Source organism: Odocoileus virginianus, chromosome 24 (assembly GCF_023699985.2).
Source record: "Odocoileus virginianus isolate 20LAN1187 ecotype Illinois chromosome 24, Ovbor_1.2, whole genome shotgun sequence".
NCBI lineage: Eukaryota > Metazoa > Chordata > Mammalia > Artiodactyla > Cervidae > Odocoileus > Odocoileus virginianus.
Window position 1 is genome coordinate 47072032 of NC_069697.1, and position 12533 is coordinate 47084564.

At 31.1% G+C, this 12533-nt stretch overlaps 1 protein-coding gene across 8 annotated transcripts in view; it reads right to left on the reverse strand.

The window, feature by feature from the left end:
• Nucleotides 1–12533, reverse strand: part of USP15 (ubiquitin specific peptidase 15) — a 133254-nt gene that overhangs the window by 46494 nt on the left and 74227 nt on the right. For 3 of the 8 annotated variants that reach the window (XR_011483315.1, XM_070454672.1, XM_070454674.1), the window contains exons 7-8: nt 11380–11466; nt 5659–5803 (exon numbers count right to left, since the gene is read on the reverse strand). Coding sequence is in view for 7 of the 8 variants with exons in the window: in XM_070454672.1 (XP_070310773.1) it covers nt 5659–5803; nt 11380–11466 (232 nt within the window). In the remaining variant the exon portion in view is untranslated. The other 5 variants (XM_070454678.1, XM_070454675.1, XM_070454676.1 and 2 more) reach the window with 5 other exon arrangements.

The window sequence follows — 12533 nt, forward strand, 5'->3', positions numbered from 1 at the left end:
TAAACCTGATATACTTTAGAATATTCCAATCATAATGTGTTGAGTGACATGCATATTTTTAATAAAGGAAAAAAATGTATTTTGGAAAAAGCTTTTGATATCAAGGAAATTCACTTTTTGATTGTTAGGTAATACAACTAAATCTGAAACCATTTTTTCTTTTCTTGCTTCTTTACTATGCAAAGAAGGGTACTTTGGTAACTACTAAATTGTAACTACTAAAATGGGGCACATTTTAGTTACCATCATAAAGACTGACATTTCTTATGTTTTCATTTACTTTGAATAATTATTAAAATACAAGATAATTCAGTCTGATTATATTAGTAACTGCCGCTATATGTCAGCACTCCAAGTAATTCTACCTCGTGAGTGTAATGTAAAACAATTCTGTATTAAAATCAGACGTTATTATCTCCAACTCCTTGAATAAGCCTTTCCCTTGTAATCTGTACTCATGTCATTTTGTATTCTAGAATTACGACTGACAAAACATAAGAAAACTTATATTAACAGAAACAGAAACATTAATAACTAGAGAAATGTGTATATTAATTTGGAAGAATGTGAAGAAGACAGTTATAAAAGGCATATTTTCATGATCAGAAATCACCATTAGCCAACTTACACAGTACAAAGCATTCAAAGATACAGCTTCTGCCCCAGTTATGAAAACTAAATACTTACAGAATTATGCTATATATACTCTTTCCCCTAATAGTCTGCCTGACAATTAAGGTTCTCTTTTCCCAGTCCCCTTACTTATTCTAAAGGGAAGAAACACTTCTCCCTTTCCCTAGTTCAAACAAGGGAGAAGTAAAAACACTGGCGTCTGTGATAAGGCAGTGAATGGTTCTAATATAAGTAAGGTTGTTTCCATTTCTTTACCTTTATCAAAATGGAAAGATCTGAATGAGTTGCCATTTGACAGATGATTAAACATATTTTTGATGCTAGTCTGCCATGTAATTTTTGGCACGCAGTATGGAAGGTTGCTTGGGTAAAAATCTGCCATAAGAATAGGATTTGAATTTTTCATCAGCCACATTCTCAGTTTATCTCAAGCCATCATTTTCTTCAAAATCCTAAACTATTTAAAAAAATTCTTATGTTTCTGTGGTAAGGTGTTTCATTTTTGTGATCGAAAGAAACTATGTTCATTTACTGAACCAAAAGTTTGGTTAATTTGAATAAAAATAAGAAAGTTTCATGTTAAACTGTGTTTCCAAGAATGTTCCAATAAATGCAAAAGAAAGCTCAAGGTAAGTGTAGAAAAGCATTATACTTAGTTCTGTTCACAGATATGAAGTACTCCAACACAAAAATAATAGCTTTAGTAGTGACTTTTTCACAGTTTTGCATTATATGAGAATCCAGTTTCTTAAAAGAATGTTATTTCTGTGTAATATTACTCATTCTCTTTAATTACGTCTTTAAAAAAAAAGACTTTTCAACTTTCGATATTCTTTGGAAACTTTCAACATTCTTTGGAATTTACAGAATAACTTTTTACCTAACTCAACAGATCATAGGAAAAAGTTGACTTTAAAAACATTTGGAATTCCAACTGACATTTATGATAAAGGATAAAAAATAGGTCCGTGATTACCATCTTTTTTTTTTTTTCAATGACTTCTTAGTGTCTGTTTAAGAAGCCCTATTACTTTCAAGCAAAGAGTTTGAAAACAACCATCTTACGCCATGCTGCTTTCCAGTGGAAAAGACCATATCACTCCCCTGCTTCAAATCCATCTGAAGAGTTGCTTCTTCCAGGAAGCCAATCATGAGCATCCTACGCCTTGACAATGAAAAAGACAAGGGTTGGAGTGCTCCTAAAATCTACTCAACTAATGCTAATTAAAATTACCTCCAAAAATGCAAATTTAAAAAACTAGACATTTTCTCAATGGAGTAGTATATTAAGGGCACTGGAAAACTCCTTTGCTAACTCATTTTGCTACTGGAACAGAGTGATGTATGCCTATAATCATAACTGCTGAGGAGGCTGAGGCCAGAGATTACCTGAACTCAAGAATTTTAAATTTCCTGTAGACTGATTCATGAAAAGTTCTAGGCTGTTATATCCCTTGCTTAGTCAGTATGCCTAGGAGAACTAAGTTAACAAAGCTCAGAAATGGAGATGATAAATATCATTATTGAAATAACACTAAACAACAAAAACAAAAAAATTAAAAGTACATTCAATTTTTTCTTCATTCCCTAGGTCCAGACAAAGTGGAATAAGAGTTGTAGGAAAGGAGAAAAAATAAACACAGGGACTATGGATGGTAGAATTTTCCCACAGTCACTCTGCTTAACTCCTTCAAATAAAAAAAAGATAATATCAACCTAATGTCTATGCATTTATGATGTGCCAGTCACTATCCTAAGAACTTTATATTCATCAACTTACTTAATCCCCATAAAACTTCTAAGATAAGGGGACTATTGATATTATTTTCCTCACCTGAGGAGAAAAATAAGTTGTAGAAATAACTTATACAGGGTAGCACAGCTAATTAGCAGGGGAGATGTTAAACTAGTCCTTAGAGTCCTGGGATGCCATGAGCGTGCTCCTAGGGCCGTTATACAGAAGAAAAGCAGAAAGGGCTCTGGGCACTTCAACCAACCAAAGCAGCTTCACTGTATCTATTTAAGTGCTGAGGATACAATTAAAGTTTTCACAGTAATAATTCAAAAAAGATTTTCATGTTAAAAAGCAAAACATCTGAAAGTTACAACATCAAGACTATAATCTTAATAGGTCAGGACCTATGTTTAAATGTATCTCACATGTTTGACATCTAGCAAATATTAACTAGATAAACAAACTATATGGCAGCACTATATTCACCAGAAAAATTTAACACTTATCCATACCATTATATCAGAGAAAATCTTGAGTATCAGCATTTTTAAACTGAATAATAACAATGATAATATTAAATCACACTCAAATTGGTGCTGCTTAGTTTTTAATCACAAATGATTATTTTAATTATCTCAAGGCTACTGATGGGTTAAGCATAACCTATGCTCACACAGGAAAAATAGCTATGCTTCTGCACCCATATTTTTAAAGATATTAACAATTACACTGCCTAATGTACTATGCCCACTCATATCTTTTAGAATTACTGAATTAAGCTATTACAATTCAAATTATCAGTAGAAAATTCATTTTATAATATTTATTGAAGTTAATGAACTATCTTTCATTTCACAGAAGTTACAAGGAAATTTAAATGGTGAATTTTCTATTTCAAAGCTGACATCCAAAGCAATTAAAAATTATAGATGCTTTAAGAAAATAAAACTGAAGTACTAGCTTTTCTAATTCTGAATGTGGATTAAAATTCAAAAGCAGCAAAAATTAAAACTAATTTTTTCTCTTCCCCAACTTGGAAAGTTTTATTTTATTTGAGAGTAGTTCTTTAAAATACTTTGCTGAAGTTTTCATGAAAAATTTCTCTTTTATGATTACCAGAAAATTACAAACTATCACCCTAACAAACCTCATCCTCATGTCTACATCTCAGCTGAAATGAAACAAAAGGTGAAATATATTAAAGAGAAGTCAGCATTAGGTATACCAGTTTATTGTAATAAAACTTTCAACAGAAGAATAAAGTAGCAAAATGAAGTTTTTCCCTTAAATATACACAAGGAAGTTCAACAAATGCCAAATCTAGCTCAACATAGTTGATTAGGCACAGGAAACGAAAATTGCCTTAGAAGAAATATAGTTTGAATGTAAGCCAGAGACTCGCTGGCATGAATGATTAGCATGAACACTAACTCTTTTTCTAACGGACTCAAATTTCTTATGCTTATACAACTAAAATTTTTACAAAAATCCTATTCTTAATCCTTATGAAAAATCACCAAGGTTGGTTTCCCATACTAGAATGCTAAAACAAAAACAAAACCCAAAAGACCTCAAGATATCAAGACTCCAGAATGAAAATAATTTTGGTAGTGCAAGGATAAGCAGTTGTATAAAAATTAATGTGACTGGCGATATGAGAAAGGGTTTACTGATACTGATATAACCACTGTTTATATATATAAAACATTTTCCGGAGATGGTGCTAAATATGGCTTTTCAGTGATCAGGCAGAGTAATCCAAAAGACACAGAAACAAAATGGCAATGTTTGCCTGTCCCTATCTCAGAAAGCTCAGCACCCATGCACTTTATTATCCAAATTAAACTGTCAGGATAACAGTAGTTTTGGCTTGTTCTTTTCAGATGAGTTACCTTTCTCTTCTTCCGGAAAATAAAGACAAAATATTTTAAAATTAAATTGTCTAACAATTGCTAGGATCAAAAAATTTGGATAAAGTGATTCACATTAAAGTATAAGCAGTATTACTCATCAAAGTAGGTTTAAAGGAACAGTTTATTAAACCTACACAATATCTGCTTGAGCAGACAATTTACTGATTGGCTCAACTTTAAACCAAGATATCTGGAATTTATCAATTTTACACACTCTAGTGCGTGTCTTAAAAAAGCTGCCAACTCCTGGTCAAGAGTTATGATGGCTAAACTCTAACTTTTCAAGAATGCTATAAAGACAATGGTTAATTTAGGAAACAAGTGCATTAAAGATAATGTACAAATTATTTATTTAGAATTTTGAATGAAAAAGAGTCCTATACTTTCTTCAGATAGTCAAAAAGATTTGCGAGTATGTCCTTATCACTCTACATTTGCGTTTAATCTGTATCTTTGGAGAGTGCCTCCTGGGCATAGGAGATTCAGTATTAAAATCTGAATAGAGAACAGAATACTGTAGATTTAGAAATAAAATTCAGAATTGGGGGGAAAAAAAAAACAAAAAGATTTGACAAATGTAGGTAAAATTCAAATATCAAAATAGTATACCATTATCTTGGGCTCTTTGAAACACAAAATTTTATTTTAAAAGGGAAATAACCAGCTCTAATTTTATGCACCGTGACAGTGATATTCAAGTATATATAGATCTTGTTACTTCTAAATCAAAGATATCGGTATTTCACAAGTAAAACTGGAAGAAGGTACAGACAATAGGAAGAAAAAGGAAGCTCTATGGAACAGACAAAGGGGAAAAAAGGGCAGTGATCTCTTATATCCCCAAATTGAAAGAGCAGTAAGGGAAAGTGATTTATTAAAATGTGTATACAAAATTTCATTAAATTTTATTTTTTAAAATCTTAATTTCACATTAAAGTAAAAAAAAAGATTTAAAAATAATTTTTTTTTAAGAGATGGACCACTGGTGACCATAAAAATCATTTTCTGAGATTTCCACCCATGTCTTAAAAAACAAGAGATTTCATGTAAAGGAGAGATCTCACTAGTTTTTTCTTCTTCTCAGAGGGCCTAGGTTTTCTGATTGGTATTTTCTGATTGGAATTATATTTTCCCATGAATTTATACTTCATCTTCTACTATGTGATAATCAATCACATGCCACCTAACTGAGAAGAATAAGATATGCTACTACTAGCATCAGAATGAATCAAATGTGCATGCTTCAAGCGTCCATGAAAACAAAAGCTCTTCAAACATATAATACTCAAGTTCTGACATGTAAAACCCAACTCTATCCCTCCTGTATTACTGGTTTCCATAAAACACAGGAGTTTCACTTTGTTTGGAAAGACCTACCTGAATAGCTGAGTTCATGAAACACGTATTTCCCAAGTTACTTAGGCCACAGAGGCCTGGTTGTTCATTGTTTCTTCCAGGTTCTGAATAATCATAGTTCTTATAAGCAGTATATGATGGGAGACAATAATTTGAGTTTTTCACACTAGAAGAAAAAACAAAATATTTTTCATAATGCACAATTATCATCATACAGTTATAATGAACACAGTACTTTAAACCTATTTGAGACAGGTGGTCAGTTATTAATTTTTTTGTATAGTACTTAACTGAGGTACTTCTAACATGAACAACAATCCCCTTAATTAATATATTTCTCATTCAATCAATAAAATCACTGTATCATATACCACACCAACCAATACAAACCACATTATATCTTTCTACCCTTCATTAACTGAAGCAGCTTCACAGCTTGCTCTGTTTCTCACTGCTCCAACAAATTTGAAAAATTCAGATTTTAAACACCACCCGCAGCAATAAATCATCTTATTTATGTCCCTTTTACATCTTGCTATTGTAATAAGAGTGGGAACAAGAGAAACAGGAAGAGTTGTGTTTCAGTTACAGGGAAGAGCAGAGATTTCCAGGGCCTCTGCAACATCACTGTTCTGATGCACTGAAGACTTTATTTATAGTATTCTATGCTAGATTAGCAAAATCTAGTATGCAAATGCAGAAAAAAGTCTGGGATGAGTAGGTATTCAAAACTGAAATGATTCTAAGCAAGTACATTTCAGTATTAATATTATAGAAAGAATCTTCCAGCTTGTTAGATTAAAGCAATTTGTTTAACTAGATAAATACAACCTCAGGATAATATGTACTATGATGAGTACAATAGATAATAATCTTTAAAAAATGATGTAGTAGTCAACCTTTAGAGAACCAGGGTAATTTTATAAAGAACTAAGAAAATCAATAAGCTAGACTCCTCCCTTTTTTTACATGTAATTAAAAATCTGTTTGTGGAAAATAATGGCTTCTTAACTTTTAATAGGTTATCTTATAAGCTATTTATGATGAATGCTTTGGATAAATGTAAACAAGATCAAGTTCATTTGCTAAAAACAAATAAAAGAACACACTATTACAGATAAACTTGGTAAATCAGTTAACTCTGACAACCTCAATTGGCTACAATTTATTCCTGGTATTATTTTTTCAAAAACAGTTTTTACTTGTAATTTCAAATAACTTTCCATTATAGCTTCTATACTCTCACTTTATAATTACAACAGTTTAAATGAACTGTACTACTGCCTGTTCTAACAAAACCTTAAGTAAACAAATATGCCCCAACACAAAACCCTATCAACCAATAATTATACACATAATGTTATACCATTAATATTTTTGTATTCATCATAAATAAAAGATCAACTCTTACACTAAAAAATTAATCTACCCTAAACTTAAAAGTAGCAGGGTCCAAAGAAGTGCTTCATAGACTGGTAGCTATTTACTTGTTTTAAAGTTAAAGGAAAAAAAATGGGTTCAAGCATCTTTTGAAGATCACTAGCCTTATAATTTTTATTACCAGTAACTAAGTCCAAGGCACCTGTCAACAATTCAATATATATTCACTTAATAACTGATTCTTGACTCTAACTTCTAGGATATATAACAGAAAAACTGAATTGTGTTCTTCTTTCTTCCCTTTAAGAAGTGCTTAAAATCAAGGCCTGCTATACATTACAAAAATAAAAGGTCTACATTTTCAACATGTTGAAAAACAATAGATATATATTTTATAGCTGTTATATTTAATATATGTATATTATATATATCAGCTATAAAATTATAATAAAACAAGTCACAATACAGAGGGACAGTATGCCCAAATGCATGTTCATGCACACACACACCCATATCCACACTGACACCCAAGCAAGTGAAAAGACTAAAAGCACACTTATAAGCTATTCATATTCAGATCTCCTCTACCCTCAATAACAAATGAGTGTTGAAAACTCAACTCTTCTTTGAGGCAAGAGGATGGAGTTTGCTGGGACAGGGATTCCTATTTACTGAAAAATGAATACAAAACTCATATGCAAAAGCAGTGTCTGGTTTTATCTTTTAAGATCTGAATACTTAAAGGATATCTGCATTTTAGTTTAAGTGACAGGATAAGTATAAACCTTGTTCAAAGATTGAGATACTAGTCTAGATGCTCAATGATAGTAATGAAAACAAATTAAAAATATTTTAATACTGTCTTCATTGGTCACTTATAATCCACATCTTTTGTGCTCCTTAAATCAAATAAAGTCTGCTGAGGAAAATACCAAAGCCAGCAGCTCTTTAAATACTATGGCAAAGAACAGGCTAAGCCCGAAAGACAGCTTCAATACCTTTCATGATGACTTCTGCTATTTTTTTTTCTAAAGACTGTAAACTAGTCCTTATCCCACAGGGTTTGCTACTTTGCAAAAATAAATGAGTTTGCCAGGAATCTTAATAAGAATTTTAATACCATACTAGATTAATTATGTATTAAAAATCTATCATCTTAAATGAATATACATTTAAAAGTTTATGCTTACTTTGCAGTTAATGAAATGATGCTTCCACCAAGTACTTGTCAAAAGCCAGATCACTAGCTAGCTCTGGCAGTCGTTAGTTCCAGTTCCTTTTCATCGCTTAATCTCTTATACAAAGTCATTTCCATTGCAAATAAAAGAGTTTTAAATGAATTAACAGAAAAACAGAATGTGCTCTGATGTGGAAAGCCACGAGTTGAGACAATAAATACATTGAAGAGATTTATTTTTAAAGGCAGTATTACAGCAAAGCAAATGTAGCAAGACAGAAGAAAATGCAGCGAAAAGAAAGATTTTGGCATATATAATGAATATTGTATGAATTAATAAGAAAACTACAAGGAAAACAATATTCAGGCATAATATTAGTCTTTAATAAAAATTTAACCTTTATTAAACTTATATAATTCCAAGTACACTTTGTTATTACTATTATAACAAATATTCTTATTTCTAAAAATGAAAATTTTGTATCTTAATAATGTATCAGTTTAAATCTTGAATTTGTAAACAAATGCCATATAAACTTGTATGTCAGAACTACTGATTTTAACATGCACTTTCACTGTAGTATATAGTTACATACATGAAGTTTCATAAATGTACTTAAACAATGTTACTACCCATTTTACATACTTTCAATGAAAGAAATCGTGCTATTTCCATCTGAAGTCTTAAGCAGCTACTTATTTCCACAAGTTGAAAAGAAAGTCAAGAAGTAAATTTTATGTGTGATAACTGTTTAGGTAAACATGACAGCATTAATTCAAGTTTTTTCAAGTTAAAAAAACTCATTTCATAAATGTTTAAATTTTGTTCCTTACTAAGAAAGAGAAGTTTTACTTTTAAGCAAAGTGGTACCAGCAACTATTTACTATTAAAATTTCCAATATGAAAGGACTATTTTAGTGTCTAGACAAATATAAATAGTAATCTGGTCATAGGAGTAGAATCATTCTGTTCTAAATTTAAGAAACCACTCCCAATTCCCCTTTTTAATATTTTCTCCAGTCAGAGGTTTTTGAAATCACATTATACTGTCATATTTTCACTATGAGAAGGAAATAAGACAAACACAGAAGCACCAGACCACATGTACTAATATGGCGGCTCTGGTCAAAATACAGTCTATGTTCAATACAGTCTAACATTGTTCAATACAATGTTAAAAAATCTCTCTCCAAAGAATAACTAACTATAAATACACGTATAGAATAACTAACATGTTTAGAATAACTATAAATACATGGAACCAAATTCTTTTACAGTAGATGTGGGAGCCATCTGCAATTGGCAGAAACACAAATAATATTTTATCTCTTATGAGAAAATTATTTTTAATGAATTAAAAGATACTATGTAAAATACAAACCAGATTATAGGAGGATTCCTTTCACTCTTTTGCTTGAGAATAAACATTTTTGAATAGAAGAGAACATACTACATTGCAATTTTGGATATCCAGTGTCTTCAATATTTCGCTATTATACTATAGTGTGCGTATCTTGTTACTACTGAAATAAAGGAATAAATGTTTTAAATCTTGATACAGATAGCAAACTCTTTTCTAGAAAAGTTGGACTAACATTCCAACCAGTCAAACAGAATCCTTACAAGAAAATATATCATCACTTAACTTTTCCCATTGCGATGGAGGTGGGGGGGAAGTGGATGGACTTGTTTATGGTTTTAACTTACCTATCTCTAGTTAGTGAATTTGAACATTTAAAATGTTTAATTCTTTTATTTTTACAGCCCAGCTACATCATTTACTCACGTTTCTAGCCATCTGAAAAAATTCCTTGCTGATTTTTATAAGCTTGCTTTATTAAGAATATTTGCCCTTTATTGCCATTTCTGGCAAGAATTTTCTTCACTTATTTGCCTTTTAATTTTTATATACCTGACAATTAATACTTTTTAATAGCAATCTAATTTTTCTAACAGCATTTCCTGGATAATCTGCCCATTCTCTATTAGTCTAGAATATTGATACTTTCTGATCACATTAAATTCTTTTGTATATAAAGGTCTTTTCTATTCCATTGATCTGGAGGCATATTACTGGGTCAGTACTTTGCTGTTTGAATTCTATCTTTATAATAGGTTGTGATATTTAACAGGATTAATCATTTTCAATGTTTTTCCTTTCCAAAGTTATTTTGGCTATTCTTATATTTTTATAATCCAGATGTATGTTAAAATTGGAATTATTTTATCAAGCCCCACCCTCCATAAGAATTTTAAGGAAACATTAATTAAACCTATAAAGTCAATTAATGGTGCTTTTTAAAAGAGTATTTCACAAATAGTCTCAAGTATTTTTGAAGTAATTCTCTAGAATAATCAGATGTCACTTATGAACTGGACAAGCAGCATAAATATTTAATTACATAAACACTGTAAATCTAATATAGAAGTCACAATGTATACATCCAAGAAGCAAAAGGATGATAATCATTTCTGGATTAAAATTCTTTCCATAATGGACCAGACTAATTATAGTTTTATTTTTACCCTTTCCTATCATGTCAATTTTCAAGGCAATATATCCATGTCAGATGTTATCGTGAATACCAAGTGACTTTCAATCCTTTTTCTTATAGCAATATATTCAAAGGCACACACTGTCATGTAATTTTTATATATCCCAAGATTCTGAGTATTATTCATGGCAGAGCAAAGGAATTGTTTCTCTAAGCTTTTTAAGAAAAAGTAATTGCCTTTTTCATAAATAAGAGTTTGTATACACTTTTCAACTTTACTGACTGTACCTTCCAACTGAATCACAGATACACACTTTTAAAAAAAACACCATATGCTGTCTGTGATTACATGTCTAGTTCTAAAATGACATCTGAAATTCATACTCTTCTTAAAAGTTTGAATTATAACAGACTTCTATATATGTCAATAATTAGCATTTAGAATATAAAATTCTGAAAGTGCTTTATTTCTCTTTTAGTAAATTACTGTAGTGTATGTATTAAATCAAGAAGTTTATACTTCTGCTTGCTTTCTTGTGAAGTTACTCCTAGAAGAACTGACCAGTGATTTAAAAGAAAATCAATTTTAATGCATTAAGACTTTTTTATTCTGAATTTTAGATACAAGAGTTTTGCAACCACAATAGGGCGATCAATTAAACAAAGAGTTTTTAAGATTCAGTGCTTACTTTCTGTTGTTGATGTTGTTATAATTATTTGATAGAGATGAAGGAGAGATCTTTGGTAAAGCTGAAAAATTGGATGCACCTGGGGACCTTTAAAAATATGAAAATGTTAAATTAGATAAAAAATGCTGAATTTTGAAATTAATTATGAAATAAAGAAAAGAACTAACAGATGACAATGTATGTAGTAAATGAATGCTGGAAAACAGATTTATGACAAAATCATCATCCTTTGGTTTTCAATTTCTGATGTATTCATTCATATAAAAAATAATGGTATATAAGGGAACTATTTTCAAAATAAATTTATCAAATTAAATATAAAACTCGGTATTACTCTCATAAATCTACTAATACAATACACCCATTTCTGAGTTCAGGTAACCACTACTAATATTTTAAAATCAATAATTTTCTTAAGTCAGTGGAATTAAAATACTAATTTTTAAAGGAAGAATGTTAAAGAAAACTACTTGTGTCTCAGTGGGCACCGAGCACGCGTGCTCAGTTGCTCAGTCGTGTCCAACTCTCACAGCCCTGTGGACTGTGGCCTCCTAGGTCCCTCTGGCCATGGGGTTTTCCAGGCAAGAATTTTGGAGTGAGTTGCCATTTCCTCCTCCAGGGATCGTCCCAACCCAGGGATTAAACCCACATCTCCTGCACTGGCGTGCGGATTCTTTACCACTGAGCCACCTGGGAAGCCCCCAGTAGGTACCATGGGCATTCTAATTAAACACAACACAGATATCAGAGGATTTACCTATTTCAAAAGTGTAAGGCAAGAGGGATAAAAGAGCAAAGAGAATTCCAAACATAATCCCATGAAGCAGTATTTGGCCAAATTCATCCCTGCAAACACTGAACAGATATAAATCTGACTATATACTATGCACCTCACTAGTTCAGAATCTTTTTGGAGAAATCTCAATTACTAATGGCTTTTAATCAACAAATATGTCTTGAAGGCATGATTTACAATAAACAAATACATGATATACAAACGATTACTTTAAAGTACTTAGAAGTTTCTGAAAGATTTAATTTCTCTTGTAATTTTGTACACAAATTTAATTTGCTAGGCAACATCTAGGCCACGGGCTGTAGGGCCTCAAGAAGTTAATACTTTCAGTTCAGTATCTTAGTCATCAGAAATTCTA